This window comes from Dermacentor silvarum, chromosome 1 (genome assembly GCF_013339745.2).
Source record: "Dermacentor silvarum isolate Dsil-2018 chromosome 1, BIME_Dsil_1.4, whole genome shotgun sequence".
NCBI lineage: Eukaryota > Metazoa > Arthropoda > Arachnida > Ixodida > Ixodidae > Dermacentor > Dermacentor silvarum.
This window is the reverse complement of record NC_051154.1, coordinates 100,364,600-100,381,444: the sequence shown is the minus strand read 5'-3', so window position 1 is coordinate 100,381,444 and position 16,845 is coordinate 100,364,600. Positions and strand designations below refer to the sequence as shown.

Genomic DNA, 16,845 nt, shown 5'->3' with positions numbered 1-16,845 from the left:
ACGATCGAAGCGTCATCAGCGCACCTGGCGCCGCCACCTGCAGTACTTTGCTTGCGTTATCAATGCACCTTGCGCTGCCGTCCGCACCAGTTCGTGTCGCCGCAGCGCTGTCGTTTGTACTGGTCGGATCAAGTTTCATAAGAATCATAACACTGCTAATGACACCGGGCTGCGTGGAGATGAGTAAGTGGCACAATGCTTACACATACTTAGACAACCCAGAGGAGTTCTTGCGTGATTTTCTTTTATTATTTATTTCTTTACGTAACGGACTAACAAGCGAATGCTAAAGAAAACGAAGAGAATGCGAAGAGAACGCTAAAGAAAAAAACAAAAAAACTGTGGCTCCAATCCACGCTGTGAAGGTGGTTGGACAGCGAAGCTGTAAACGACACCCATAACGATTACCCACTGTGAAGACACTTGAATTCACACACGTGGCTCTATACAAAGAGTGAAACCAGAGACAGTGGTTTCACGAGGGTTTTGAATGACATCAACCGCTTTCGAAGCAGCTGCAAACCTAGACTTTACCGGAACGCGTCGGAGGGTGTTCCCATTGTTCACACGCGCTTTATCATCCATCGTGTGGTTTTGATGCTTGTTTTGTGGTTTTTATTTCGAAAACGAGTGCTGAGCTGTATGCTGTATGCCTGATTTCAAAGGAGATATGCTGTTTGTATTCAATTTTTAGCCTGGCGTTTTTTGCTTACGCCAACGACACGAACCTTTCCTTGGCTGGTAGAGGTATACAGCTTCGCTGTAGAAAATACGGCGGAAACTATCTTCGATGATTATGCGAGTCAATGCGAAGGATGTCTCCCCTGCACATGGTACAAAGCCCGAACGAACTCACGTCCCCCCGGAGAAACGCTCACTCGAGGAGCGCCACGTGCGCGGGCCGCGACACCCTGACGACGTACGACCGGAACCAGAAGGGGCCGCACACGCTACGTTCCGCAACAAATTCGTCTTCGATAAGTGATTTTGAATGTACGCGTCTCGTCGGCCCGTCGCTTCGCCTCCTCGCTCGCCACTTCGCTACGCATCGCATACCTCTGTAGTCTCTGCAGAGCATTTGCACTATTCCGCTTAATACTTTCGAGGGTTCATTGTTGTATCTGCAAGTATACTCTGTTTCTGTAGTTACGTACAGCAGAGCCAAGGCTACGCGACCCGCGGGCGCCGATTTTCTTGCGCAGCGAGATGTAGTACGTGCCACAGTTCGAAACCTGTTAGACGACTAAATGACCTTGACAAGTGGGTTTGTCGACAGGTGTTTACTTAAAAGCTTCTCTGCAGGTCGCAGAGTAATTTATTGCACGATTTTGCTTCGTTCTTTAATTTAAAAAATTGCAGAAACTCCTCTGGGAATTGAGTATGCGTAAGCATTATGCCACTTGCTCATCTCGACGCAGCCCGGTGTCATCATCCATGTTATGAAACTTGACCCGACCAGTATAAGCGACAGCGCTGCGGCGACACGAACTGATGCGGACGGCGGCGCAAAGTGCATTGATAACGCAAGCGTAGTACTGCAGGTGGCGGCGCTTGATGTTCCGACCATTATAAGCCGTCATCGCTCTTTAGCGTCTTATCCATCCACGTCGAACCATTATAAACCGTGACCAAACTTACTCCGCTGCATATGGCATGGCCGCGCGGACCGTATCTTGAAAGCGATCCGCGATGCCGACAGAGAGTGCCGACTGCTGATAGCTTGTCGCACAGTGTGTACTTAAGGCACATTCACACTAGGCCGACACGACACAGATTTTGGTCTGCTGATAGGACGGAAAGCGCTGTGTCCAACGGTTTAAAGGAACGAAAACGCTGTCGTCAACAGTCTGCAGACCAAAAATGGGTGTCGTGTTGGCCTAGTGTGAATCAGCTTTTAGAGTTGAAGAGAGACGCGCGCGCGCGTATCTTGAAAGCGATCTGCGAAACGGGCAGAGTGCGGCTTGTGCTGAGAGCTCCGTGAGCGCTGTGTTCTCGCCGCTTCGTTTGCGTTGAAGCGACAGGCAGCACTCTAGGTAGCACGAAGGTAAAGTCGCTCGCTGCTGCGGGCTCTATCTTGAAAGCGATCGTCTTACATGACGGACGGACGGACGGACGGATGGACGGTTGTCTCGATCGTTGGGTAAGCGTAGAAATGCTTACGCATTTAAAAATTCAGGCGGAAACTCATCTGGGAATTGTCTAAGTATGCGTAAGCATTGTGCCACCTGCTCATCTCCACGCAGCCCGGTGTCATTATCAATGTTATGAAACTTGATCCGACCAGTATAAACGACAGCGCTGCGGCGACACGAACTGAGGCGGATGGCGGCGTAAGGTGCATTGACAACGCAAGCGAAGTATACTGCAGGTGGCGGCGCCAGGTGCGCTGATGACGTTTCGATCGTTATAAGCCGTTATCGCTCTTTAGCGCCTTATCCATCCGCGTCCAACCATTATGAACAGTGATCAACCTTACTCCGGCTGCGGCCGCGTGGGCCCTATCTTGAAAGCGATCTGCGATGGGGACAGAGTGCGCTGTGTTCTTGCCGCTTAGTTCGCGTTGAAGCTCGAGATGCGCGGGCCATAAAGCGCGATGGGGACAGAGGGCGCCGAGTGCTGATAGCTGCGTGTGCGCTGTGTTCTCGCCACGTAGTTCGCGTTGAAGCGACAGGCAGCACGAAGGTCAGTTCGTTCGCTGCTGCCGGCCCTCTCTTGAAAGCGATCGTCTTACGTGACGGACGGACGGACGGACGGACGGACGGACGGGTTTCCTCGTAGGGTAGGCATAGAAATCCTTACGCATTACATACGCAGTACTTTCGCATAGAAATCCTTACGCATTACAAATATTTGCTGAAAACATAAAAAAATCAAAGCCCCTTTCTTAAAGAAAGATGGTTGAACGCGAAGCTTTCTCCCATGCAAACTGAATCGAAGTCCAAAGCCAACGACCACGCAACGAACCCAAGGGATGCTGAGCGACCCGATGCGATGAATATGTGATTTGATTGCTTGTTTAAGATTGTATTTTTTAAACGTTGAAGTTGAATGAAGACACATTTCGCTAAGTTGCATAGCCCTTATTTTAGATCATGTAGCCGTTGATTAAGCGCACACACTCACACTTTCTCGGACGACTCTACACTTGCACAGTATACTGCCTTGTGATCGCTGTGGTAGACGGCCAGAGGCTCTGCCGTTGCCGATACACGGATCGGGCACGATCGCGCTTACGTTCGCGTACGGCAGCCTCTTCTACCGTGCGCTGCACCCGCGCCTACCCACGGTGACGGCCGGGAATGCATTGCGTGACGCGCGTAATGCAATGCAGATATATACAGTTCGTCTGGGTAGCATGGTGTTGCAGTTTCCATTGTTCTTATCGGTGCAACTGCGAGTGTAAACTGTAGTGTTCTACGATACGTATGTCGTGCGCCATTGTTTTATTGTGTGGCTTTCCTGCCGTGCGTTTTCGGCGCTCACGGAGGAATCAGTGAGAGATAGAAAGCTTCGCTTTAATAGCTGATTTTCGCACCGTTGAAGACTGGCAAATTGGCCCCATACACCCTGCCATTTGGATAAGGCCTCATCAGCACCCCCTCAAAAAGTGGGCAGCGCAGGATATTCAGGACACCCATGCAAGGGGCAGCGGACGGGGGGATCAAAGTTGGAACCTAGGCAGTCGTGGGTTGGGAATGCCGCGGCTGCAGCCTACCGGGGGGTTTTCGTATACAAGATCGGTTGTTCGCCATCCGCGATAGCTGCCAGCCGATCTTATAAAGACTCCCGGCACGCTCCCGCCTTGAGTGCCCCAACTTATACCAAACAGAGTTCCAGCGTTTTGATATCCCGGTACAGTTGGTGTCAAAAGTTTACGAACCGCGGACTGGGCACGCAGCGTGGTATTTAGATTTACAGCCTGTACTATATGCCAACATAGTGCTGTACGGTTTTGCGGTTTTACTGGCTACAGTCACAAAATGCTCGGAATTTCGTTTTCGTAAATCCCGCGGTCCGTAGGCTTGATGCTGCGCCGTCTAAGCATGGCCGCGATAATCTGCTGCACATGCGCAGCCATGGAATTGTATTCTAAACGATCCATTTATTTTCCATTCTTTTCGCACTTGGTCATCGGCTTGGACAAAGCCGCGCCGACGCGCTATTGCCGGGATTGGGCAAGTGAGGAATAATAAGAATGGAAAATGAGATGAATAGTTGCAATACAGGAGCGCTGCTCTCATAGTCGGCGATTGCTCGGCTTGTCAGGATTTCTTGGTCGTATCGGCAGAGCACTCCTAGGCTCCGTTTCATAGGCGGAAAGTTCTAATTTTTCCGGAAGGGGGGGGGGGGGGGGGGCTGGGGCCTGACCAGCTTTCCGAACCTTCCCTATATATATATATATATATATATATATATATATATATATATATATATATATAGATTGTACTGGAGATTATCGGTGCCGGCACGGTGAATTGTGAAAGAAGAAGTTGACGAACTATATGCGCGCTCGATCGGTGTCCAGCTGAGACTGCTCCGTCTTCTTGTACTTCGGTCAGACGCCCTGCCCTGTTGACTTACAAGAACATCCCGTGACATTTGGTGGAGGTGCTGGGTTAACGTCTTCCCCGACCTGGAGCTCCGCAGCCGTACGTTGTCATCTGCGGCCACAATGACCGACGACGCCGGCCCTTCGCAATCCGCTCCTTGAAGAAGGTCGATCCACCGATCCACCGGACCGACCCTTGAAGAAGGTCGGTCCACCGATCGAAACTGTTGGGTAAGTTACTACTATATATCTTCTTTCTGGGATTTTACGTGCCAAAACCACTTCTGATTATGAGGCACGCCGTAGTGGAGGGCTCCGGATTAATTTTGACCACCTGGGGTTCTTTAACGTGCACTACAACGCAAGCACACGGGCGTTTTTGCATTTCGCCTCCATCGAAATGCGGCCGCCGGGGCCGGGGCCGGGATTCGATCCCGCGACCTCGTGCTCAGCAGCGCAACGCCTTAGCTGACTGAGCCACCCCGGCGGGTCTCTATTATATATATATATATATATATATATATATATATATATATATATATATATCTTACCTGTAATAAAAATTACACTGGAGACTTCGTGTGACCTCGAAAGATTGTTCACATAAGTGACGAGCTTATATGAGTATTTGCAAAACCTCAGAGTAGGAGACAATTCAGTTTTACAGTCCGAGTCCCCTAGCACTACCAAGAGAGTGTCATCTCTCACAAGAGCCATGCGACAAGCGGATTCAGTTAAAAACGTTAGGGAGTTATATTTGTTTTGTGCACATTACATCGCACAAATGCACATTAATTAAAAAAGCCATGTAACGCCTTGTAAATGTTTAAAAATGTTTAAAATAAAAATTAAATTATGGGGTTTTACGTGCCAATTAAAACCACGATCTGATTATGAGGCACGCCGTAGTGGGGGACTCCGGAAATTTGGACCACCTGGGGTTCTTTAACGTGCACCTAAATCTAAGTACACGGGTGTTTTCGCATTTCGCCTCCATCGAAATGCGGCCGGCGTGGCCGGGATTCGATCCTGCGACCTCGTGCTCAGCATCCCAACACCATAGCCACTGAGCAACCACGGCGGCCGGGTTGTTTTAATACAAAAGATACAATCAAGAAATCTTTTCCTGACGAAAGGTAAGTTATTGAGAAGGTAAGACATAATGTATATAAAAATTAAACGCGATATAAAACAATTTCTGAACACAACTTACGACGAATTATTAGCATAAGTATGATGTGATTCCATAAAGCAATAGTTTCATTACTTGTCAAAGCATGCCTTATGCCACTGGTTTCGTTTATTTTCCGGAGGCATAAATAATGATTATACAGTAAAGGTCATCAGGTGCCCAAATAAATAAATATATTAACAAATAAATAAATAAGACAGCCATATCTGAAAAGCGCGATAGGACTCGATAGCAAATATAGGAACAGCGTGGATTGTGTTATTGAGCGGCAATGATCAAGGGTGAGCAGGGGTGGCTGCTAACTTCATGCGCACTGTCTACCTTCTTAGGCTGTTTTTCCGCGCCCGAAGTGTTGCAGATCGCATAGCCTAAGTTAAGAGACAGGGGTAATTGGAGATCGCTGACAGAGGTCGTCCTGTAGTGGACATAAAAATATGCAAATGATGATGATGAATCTAATTTTCGGAGTCGCGGTAAATCGCATGGCTGTACGGACCGTTCGTCCCCGCTGCCAGCATTCTTCATAATGCCAGCGTTGTGATAGCGACTGACTGCTCGTGGTCATCCAGCGAGATATTTACAAGCTTATATGGTCGGCGCATTGCACGATGTTTGTTATTTTAATTAGTAAGTAAATGTTACTACAATTCATATAAGCGACACCACCAACGTACAGACTCGTGTGAGGGCCGCACTTTTTTGCCGCAATTTTGACGAGCCTTACAAGGGACCGGGCCATTTTATCAAATTTTTCCAACTACGATTATGAAATCCGCCGTAAACCTCCGCGATCGCCTCCTCCCGCCATCTATAGCCGTGTACAACTTTAGAAGGTAGCGACATTTGCCCCTCAAAGGCGGATGCACACGAGCATCTACCAATGTGCGCGCACTCTAGACTGACATCATGAGCCGGATGGCCGGTGACCCCGCCGACAGAGGACACGGCTGCCCGCGCTTCGAGCTGGGCCGAGTCGCGTCAGCGGGACTTTCTTTAGTCGCCACGTATATACTTTTAACACCGTGGCGGTGGCAATCGGCTGCTGCGCTTCAGTGATCAGGGCGGGGCGCCTCTCCTGTCTTTTTAAGTTGTAACCGACTTGCTCTTTATAGTTGCGACGCGCGAAAGTACGCTGCGAGGGAAAATTCGCAGTGGAGCGCGATCGGAATCAGCGGTGAACGCGATTGCTTCTCAGTTGGATTTAAAAATCCGTGTGGCTCTTACACGGATTTATAAGCGAAGAATCTTCCTTCGCGTAATTGTCTTATGCTTCGCTATCACTAATAGTGCTTCGCCTTTGCGGCGAAACTGCAGCCTCTTTCTTTTATTATTATTCTGAGTCCTAGTAAAAGCTCTGCTGCGCATGACTGCTATTGATTCTGATGTCGAGTGAATCCGGCTTCGCTTACTAAGTTATATATATATATATATATATATATATATATATATATATATATATATATATATATATATATATATATATATATATGATCTCTGCATGCACGTTGCGATGTTTCCATCCCCAATAAATGTTGTAAATTATTATAAGTTTTTTTTTCCTAAGTCGCTATAGCATTACCTACTGGAACGAGAAGCAATGCTGAGACACATATCATTCACGTGCATTTCACACACCATTGATAAAAGAGTCTGCTGAAGGGGTCACTGAAGTCTGCAGGTCTTTTTCAGTGTCAAAAAAGCGCGCAAAGCAATTTGTAGCGCGTTGAACATACAGCAACATATTCATTCTCTAGACATAGGCTATCCATATCATTAGAAATAATTGTTAGTTGGCGACCTCTTTCTCTTTAAATAAATAATAAACTTTGTGTTCTGTGTACAAAGTGAAATATAATGTCTCTGTGCATGGTGTTCACACTGGAAATTAAAATAACATGGTGAAGTGAAAAAATACGGATGGGGTAGCCGCCGTTGGTGCCTCTAATGCGCTTGTTTTCCTGTGTCAGGATTTTCAGGAATAAAGCGCAATTAAGTATGAATAAAAGCCGTGCACGTCCGCGTCAACAATGATGCAATTAGCTTTTCGCCACATTAACCTTTGAAGGGAAATGTAGAGGCAACTCAAAAGAGACCATAAATGATTTGGGTAACAGGACTCTGGTAATGACATATTAGGAGCGAAGATCAAGATTGTGCGATAAAATTGAACAAATTTTGTAAAGACACGCTTATATCTACTAAGAAAAAATTGTTACGAAAATTATGAGATATACAAAATGTACTGCCGTCCATTAGGCATATCTCCAAAAAAATCCAAATTTTTCATTGAACAGGTATTCCACTACAAAAATTTTACTGAAAGCACTACAGTTGGGCGTGCCGGGATGTTTCCAATTGCTAGTAGGTACAGCGTTTGACCGCTGGCGCCACGCTGCGCCGCTCGCGTACCATGTTTGTAGCCGCCGCCGTTGGAACGGAGGAGGCGTTGACAGAGAAAACGCTGGGCTGGTGGTGACTAGCCTGCTGTTGGGATCGGTGGTATTATAAACGCATCACTGTTTTGATGATCCAAATATAATCTCACTATCAGGGAGGGAGCAGTCTACCTGACTGGAAAAGTATTTTTTTATTTGGGGTGTTGCTACGCTGCGCTCCGCAATACCCCAACGACCGCCGCTTCGCGTCGGCGCCCGGTACCACGGCTGCCGCCGTGGCACCGGGGTTCAAACGACCACGCTGGCAAACAGAGAGGAAAAAAAAGAAAAACGTGATATTAAGAAAAAAAAACACTAGCCACGGACGGGATTCGAACCAGTGAACATGCGCATAATCCCAAAGCGAGCGCCGAAGCCACTCAGCCATACAGCCACGCTTCGGAACGTTGCATTCATGCGAGCCATATGATTGCGTTTGAGCACCCTCGGCGAAAGAAACCACCTAGAAACGCGGTACGCGCGAGCGGCGCAGCGTGGCGCCAGCGGTCAAACGCTGTACCTACTAGCAAATGGAGTGTTGCTGCCGGGCTGCGGCCGCGGATGTTCCGGGCTGGTTTACGTCGTCCTCGCTTTCAGACTCAAAGTCCGACGAAAAGTCAGCGTCCTCTGACTCGCTGCTATTCGCTGTATCGATAAGATCAGCCGCAGAGGCAGCGGAATCGTGATATCTGCAATCTCCCGAAGCGCGCGCGCCGTTTCCGGAGCCGGACATTTTTGCGTTCTGCTTTGACGATCGCTAAACTTCGGAGCGTGTTTAAAAATCACCGCTTGGCGGGAAAAAAAGCGAACTGTTTGAAATACAAAAATATAGTTTCTCCTCTTTCACGTCCGATAGCGCAATGTGTCCGTGAGCGGCGCGGAAGGTCTCGAAAGCGGCGTTGCAAACCATCGATAGAGCGCTAACGATGCCCAATGGGCGCGGTACGGTAAGAGTTAATGGTTTGCCTTTAGCGTCTGTTCGAGCTGGCTGAACTAGAAGCTTTGCTTATTCGGTAGCTGTGGCAATGGAAACTGAGGCATGGCAGTAGCGTCTCTGGCAGGGTCCGCGGCCAGGCCTGTCCAATGCCCAATGGGCGCGGACGGAAAGAGGTAACGAAATTCAACTTCAACGTTAAAAAAATACAATCCTAAGCAAGCAATAAAATCACATATGCATCGCATCAGGTCGCTCAGCATTCTTGGGTTCGTTGCGTGGTCGTTAGCTTTGGACTTTGTTTGCATGGGACAAAGCTTCGCGTTCAACCATCTTTCTTTAAGAAAGGAGCTTTGATTTTTGTCTCATGAAATGCTCGTATACTGCGACCTTAAGCCCACGGCACGGTGAAAAAGCGTGCGGTACGTACAGGTATACCGCGTTCGTAACAAACAAAAAAATGTCGCAGTTTCGCCCGAAAGACGAAGCATCAGTTGCGATAGCAAATTAGTAGAGAGCTATTCGGAGTAGGGATAGTAGTATATCGCCTGCATAAACTCGGACACATTCGCTTACTAACTGAATTAACAAGCGTGGTGTCAGCGCCCACAAGCAAACATGAATAGATCACACTAAATGACCGCAGACGACGACTGTCAAAACGCTGGCAGCAAGCGCAGCCGCCGCAGCGAGCGAAGGTTCGTGCTGTCTATCGCTTCAACGGAAATTGAGCGGCGAATGCACAGTGCATACACAGGTTAGAGCCGTGTGGAGATCGCTTTTAAGAGACGGTGCGGGCGACCGCCGCCGCCGGGCAAAGTACAAGCGCAGTTGTTCGCAGAGTAGAAGCTCCCCCCCCCCCCTCCTTCCCGCTTTCCTCCTTTCGCGTGGGAGATTAAGTGGCCAGTTTCCCTTGCACCCGGTTGCAAGATACGCATTTGGTGCCGCAGCACAGCGTTGCCCCGCCTCCCTCCCATACCTCCACGGCCTTTCGCGCGACGGAAGTCGCATTTGCTTTCCGCCGTGCGTTCGCTCTCCGTGATAGCTTTCACTCGCGCGGAGACGATGTTATCGCCCTTAGACTTTATATGGAACCTCACTGCGACGGCGATGCCAGAAATCCAATTGAAGTGTCCATATAATTGCTATCGTAATAAATATTTAAAGGCCTCGAAAGCGGCGTTTCAAACCATCGATAGAGGGCTAACCATGCCCAATGGGCACGGTACGGAAAGAGTTAAAGCTAATAGCTTTCTTTGGCTGCCGTTTTGCATGGTTGGACATCGGACAGTTATCTCGTTGGAAGGAAAGGGCAGCTTGAGAACGCGGGAGGAGGAGAGTGCGGAAAAGTGGGCGCCGGCGTCAGAGACGGGAGAGGACGGCGGTAAGGCAGGAAGTGGTTGCGCTGCAATGAATGCATGTTTTGAGAAAGAATGCTGCGATGTGGTTGTACGTATGCACTGAAAGATGACTGTGATATTCCTGTCCTGTCATGCATGGTGCAGTCTGCACACCTTCCTTGTTTCTTTATATGTATGCAGTGTGCTCCATAGTATGAAGACGGCAGAAAACTAGGTGGGGCGATGAAGTTAGGACATTTGCAGGCGGAAGTTGGAATCGGCTAGCGCAAGACAGGGGTAATTGGAGATCGCAGGGAGAGGCCTTCGTCCTGTAGTGGACATAAATATAGGCTGATGATGCTCCAAATAAAGTTTAGTTGCGAGCTAGTGCTGGTCTTGTTCCTACTGCTCTGTCCCGTCTATGCACTTACGTTTTCCTTTTCGTGTTGATGGCATCTGCGCAGGAACTATTACTTGAGTAATGGACAGACGAAGGGCAGGCACATTAAGCGTGTTTGGGCAGAACTTCAGCATTCCTTACTCGTCATAAACTATAACATAACTATAACTTAACTATAAACTATCACTTGCACAAAGAGTGCACTTGCTGCCGGTGGGGGCTGAGTCCACAACCTTCGCATAATGCCAAAGTCATGGGTTTGGCTCACACCAGTGGCAAGCTGTTTTTTCGTCCGCCACCAGTGATACTTCTCATAAGGGTAATAGTAGCGGGGTGAAATGGCCACCTGGTGTCCGCGGCAAGTGAAACACCGAACCATAACAAAAGAAAATTTATTAGCACAGTAATTGAACTTGTGTAACGCTTTATGTACAGGTTACATGCACAAATATGCGCACGAAGCTGGTAATTAGTAAAACTAAATAATCAAAGCCCAAGTTATTTGTTCTTCTTGTCTTGATCAGAACTGTCGCCACATCCAGAACTTTCTGAAGAGCTTTTACGAAACAATCCTTTTGCCTTGGATGCCAAACGCTGTAGCAGTCCCCCACTTCCTTTCTTCGCTTCAACAATGGTCAGCCTGCAGGAGACAGCAGAGATGTGTTTACAAGCAGGTTCAGGATGGTAAAACCAGCTTATAAAGAGCCGAAAGATTTGCAGAAATTAGTTTGACATAGCCAGCATTTTAGTATAGGTATTTAGACATTGTACAAGGACTTTATCGTCACTGTAAAAAAAAGAAAGGACAGAAATGCCCCAGTAATATTAGCTTAAAAACAAGCATCACATTTACTGCAGCTGTACAATTACTGCTTAAAGTAGGTGGAATGTTATTCTCATGGTTTTATGCCAAACTAGCATGTTTTCCTAAAAAGACAGCATCAGATGTAAGCACAAAAATATTTTACAATAAATATTCCAGAAGTTACTTTGTGTAATAGTAACGTGCAATAAAGAAAATATCTTTTTCCACTGAGAGCCTAATAGCATATAAAATTATCTTTTATGAACTACCTGACGCTGGAAAATGTCCATCAACCTCACTCTTCACATCATACTTCTCATATGGTTTTAGACAGAATGTAAGAATCAGTGACAGTAGCTTTCACACTGACAACAAGACAAACAGAATAAACCATGAAAACAACATGACGTAAACAATGATACACATCCTGCAAAAAAATGTGTTATGCAATGAATTCATAGTAAAGAAATGGCCAATGACCCGTGACGAGAGTCCTCAAGGCAATTCTAACAGAAAATGAACTTTCGAAAATTTTTAGCCGTGATAACTTAATATTATGATACCATCCATCATTCTAAGCAAGCAACACAAAGAGTCCTCAAGGCAATTCTAACAGAAAATGAACTTTCAAAATTTTTTAGCCGTGATAACTTAATATTATGATACCATCCATCATTCTAAGCAAGCAACACAAGGTGTGTTGGGTACACAAAAACATGAATAAGAAAATACCACTTACGCATTGGTGGCTATGTTATGTATGGGACCGAAGGCCAAAGCAACTACGGTGCATGCAAGGCAGATGACATTGTATGGCATGCTGAAGTCAGGTGTTGGCAGGGATACCAGCAAGGTCTCAGTGTAGATGCGCACAAACTGCTTTCCTGGACTGTCTTTTGCATCAAGTGCTGATGCTGTTCCAGTAATACTGAAAAATGAAATGTATACAATTAACCACGACCCACCATGGTGGCACAGTGGCTTTGGCATTGCGCTGCTAAGCCCGAGGGCGTGGGATTGAAACCTGGTAGCGGTGGCCGCATTTAGATGGGGGTGAAGTGCAAAAATGGCCGTGTACTGTGCATTGGGTGCATGTTAAAGAACCCCAGGTGGTCAAAATTAATCCGGAGTCCCCCACTACGGCGTGCCTCATAATCATATTGTGGTTTTGGCATGTGAAATCCCAGAATTTAATTACACAGTCCAGTCACATTAATGTGACCACCACGTACTTTCGACGCGGACGTTAAATAACCAATCAAAGAAGGCAGGCGGCAGCACAGTGCACTTGAGCGTATATAAAGAGTGTGTGAGGGCTTCGGAAAATTATTGCAATCGTTGGCGTAATGGAGAAACGGAGCGATTTATCCGACGTCCAAAAGGGCATGATCACTGGCTTTCGGGCCAAGGGTGGAAGCATTTCCGAAACGGCTAAGTTTGTGAACTGTTCGCGTGCCGCCGTGGCAAATGTGGTGCACCACTGGCAATAGATGACAGGGGTCAACGACGGTTGAGGAGATGCGTTCGGGCGAATAGACATGCTACCGTTGAGCAACTGAACGCCCAGATGGGCCAAGGGGCTACCAACAGTGTCTCCCAAACTGCTGTTCAGCGAACGTTGCTGCATCTAGGCCTCCGTAGCAGACGCCTGGTTCATGCACCTATGCCGACTGCTGTTCATCGGCGACGAAGGCTGGAATTTGCATGCCAGTACTGCAACTGGACGTCTATTGAGTGGCGACAGGTGGCGTTTTCCGATGAATCACGTTTTATGCGCCATCGGACAGATGGACATTGGCGTATATGGCATGAAACCTCTGAAAGCAAACACCCTGCAACCATTGTCAGAAGGACCCTTCCATCGGGTTGTTCGCGCTATGGATCCTCAACCGCGTAATCTAGCGCAGCTGGCCACGGCACTGGAGTCGGCATGGCTCAACATCTCAGTGAACACCTTCAGCAACCTAATTGACTCTTTTCCTGCACGTCTTGCAGCAGTCCGCTCTGCGAAAGGTGATTATTCCGGCTTTTGACAGGTGGTCACATTAATGTGACTGGACTGTGTAATTAACAATTAACCGCCACATCAATTTTCCTACAAAGCAATCTTATCAGATCAACGTGCAGTTAAGAAAATGCACCCTTCACATAATGTGCAGGATACAATAATATGAGCGCAAGGAAAGCAATGACGCACCCTTTGAAAAGCATATACATACTATGCATGCTTCATGCATGTTGGCACAGGAAAAGAGCGCAAACATTATGAAGTGATCGGTGACCCATCACTGTAGCGCGGTACTCCAAGAGCACTTACAGTATATTACTTAATCATTATACGGGAAAAATGATGCACAAGCAAACAACTGCAAATTAGTGCTGACTACTGTCCACTCTGTGAGACAACACCAGCTTTCTTGTACACTCTCAGCTAGAAGTTTCAAAGTCAGCATGTGAGTGCCAAGAGCTGCCACAGGGCCTTGTGTTGGGGCTCCTACAGCACGCTTGATAACCTGAAGAGATTGAGGAGGACTGTGTTTCTTGGGCTTTAAGGCCCTAATGCACTGAAAGTCACAGATGGGCCCCATCAAGTGGCTTATTGGGAGCACCAGTCACACTCAGTGGCTTCAAAACATTTAGCAAATGCGCTAAATAGTTCTACACAAGAAACAAAGAAAATCTTTTGTGAAACTGCTCCGTATGATACAATGTGGTCATGGCGCATAAAATCAACAGTGTGCAAGGTACCAAGTGACAAACAAGAGAAACACACAAACAGCACCACTGTTGCATTAACTGAAGGTACAGAGAAAGAAGTATTGAGGAGTAGAATATATTACCGTGTGCTAGCACGCTAAGGCAGCCCAATGATGTCACCACAAGGCGAGGAGGAAATGTATTGTTTCTGGTGCAGAATGACACATGGTGCTTGAACCATGTTCAGATTGTTTACATGCTCTTTCGTAGAAGTTGCAAAAAAACAATGCTCCATGAACTTTTTGAAGTTTCATGACTATTTTGTCAAGAAGCATGAGCATACCTGCCAACCTAGCAACATAAAAATTCGGGAGACCGCCGCACAAGGGAGGGGGGGGGGGATCAAAAAAAAGAATTCGGACACCGTGTGAAACGGCACACGGGGTACAGTCCATACTTGTCACCTCTCCGCGAAGTGACAAAGCACGGAAAATCAGTCGTGTATGATATCGTAAAGCGCCATCTATTGCTCTAACTAAAATCAGGGAAACAAAGTAGTTTGGCATTTCGCACTTCACTCGACAGCCTGACACAGCCAAATGCGTAGCGCACTCACGAGCATATAACGACTGGATTGCCAAAAACGCGTGAGCTAGCCAGAGACGAGCAAATTCGGAAAATCCAATATGGCAGCGCCCGCTACCACGATTCAAGGTGCATGCTAGTGACTAACTGCTCCCGCACTGCTTTTTCGCAGTTATACTACAGGGTGTAAAAAAAAGAACGAAAAAAAACAAAAAACGCTGTGCTGTGGCGACTACTTTTCGGGAGATTTGAGGTCGCGTCCATACAATCGGGATATGTGGGCAAAATTCGGGAGGCTCCCGGAAAATTCGGGAGAGTTGGCAGGTATGCATGAGTGACAGGTGCTTGAGCAGCAGTTATTAGTAGATACTACCCCAATAACATGTCATGCAGGCTCTGTAACGAACTACCAGCAGCAATCCATAATTTGATGACATCTGCTGAAGCCAAAAAGCCAATTACTCGTGTGCTGTGCAAGTGTGCAGGTAGATGACCTTCGAAGACAATGCTCTAATTGGTTTAACGAGGGTAGGGTGTGATGAGCTAACTCGTGTCTTGCAGGCACTCATTTTAAAGCTGTTAAACTTCCATAATTATGGCGGCTTCTCAAACATTGCAGTAAAATAAACTAATTTATTTGTTCAGAAACTTGTGCAAAACACGCAGAAATAGGTGAAGAACATTCAATGCATCTTTTTTTTTTTAGTGTTGTCCTCATTGGCAAACACCAACAAAGGTGTTAAACAACATGTGGCCTATTGCCTGGCTCAGAGATAAAAGTTCCAAGCAGTGGCTATGAACACTTAACACAACTAAAGCATGGAGCAAAAATGCTAAGCAGTAGCTTCTAAATAAAATTAATAACAAAGACAGTAAATACCCTAATTTATTATTGCAAAAGATACCCAACTCCTGACACGGCAGTTGTCGTGCCTTAATCACGGAAGTAACAGTTTGGCATTTGTCAGGATCTTTTCATAACCTAGTTCTTTGTTGGCTTCAAATACCTTAATTATGAAATGAATGTCAGTTACACAGCAACTAAAGGTATAATTTTTCTTGCTTTAAGCGTGAAATATAGTATTTATCAGTTTGTGGATAGCTGTGCTCTTTTTTTTGCATTCATATGTACTGTCAACTGTCAAAACTTCCTGTGATGTAGTTACTGTAATGTACCAATCAAAAAGAAGACAGCTATGCTTAAAAAAAAAAAACACTTTAGTTGTCCTTTAACTGACATTCATATCATAGTAATTTTTAAAAATGTAAAGCCAATGAAGAAGCACAAGAAATAGGTGCATCCCTTGATGTGAAGGAGCAACAGGTGGCAGATGACCTGGAACTGGCGTGCACGCTCAACATACCTCACCTTTTGCTGCCAGCAAACTTCGTGCAACAACAAATGGTGGCTCGGCACTGTGCTCTGTGCTGTGACTATATTGGGATGCAGGAGAGAGTGCCGTTTCTCCTGCTTAAAGGGGCCCTGCAACGCTTCCAAGAAAGGTTGTTGGGTGACACCGATAGCATCATCATGATGCAGCGATTTCATGCACTTCTTGCGATGGACGTGACATAAATGTGTGAGAACCATTGGTTAAAAATGTACTGCATGATTTACGTTCTCACAACATTGCGAGCACTGTGAAAAAACTACGGCATTACATTTTACAGGCATTTTAAGTATCACCTAATAATCACGGAGCCATAAGCAAAGTGTTGCAACCATGGCAACGATGTGTCAACATGCCAAGCACATGGTGTGCAAAAAGCCACCTAGTAGAAGCTGTTGTAACCATAGAAGTGCCGCCATGGCCTCCGAGATCAGACCATGTGCCGCCCAATTGGAAATGCTGTCAACAAACTGAGCAGGCTTGGCAACCATGGCGTGCCAATTTCCGTTACGTAACA

The 16,845-nt window shown here is 46.7% G+C and overlaps 2 protein-coding genes across 2 annotated transcripts in view; both read right to left on the bottom strand.

Annotated features, from left to right (window-relative positions):
• The window catches only part of LOC119433473 (putative sodium-coupled neutral amino acid transporter 7), a 531,279-nt gene that overhangs the window by 14,502 nt on the left and 499,932 nt on the right, over positions 1–16,845 (bottom strand). The gene's annotated exons all lie outside the window — the stretch shown is intronic.
• The window catches only part of LOC119433564 (GPI transamidase component PIG-T), a 47,703-nt gene continuing 42,090 nt past the window's right edge, over positions 11,233–16,845 (bottom strand). Inside the window, exons 10-11 of the mRNA XM_037700819.2 lie at positions 12,395–12,583; positions 11,233–11,490 (exon numbers count right to left, since the gene is read on the bottom strand). Of these exons, the coding sequence (XP_037556747.1) occupies positions 11,349–11,490; positions 12,395–12,583 (331 nt within the window). The 3' untranslated portion in view covers positions 11,233–11,348. The remainder of the gene's footprint in view (positions 11,491–12,394; positions 12,584–16,845) is intronic.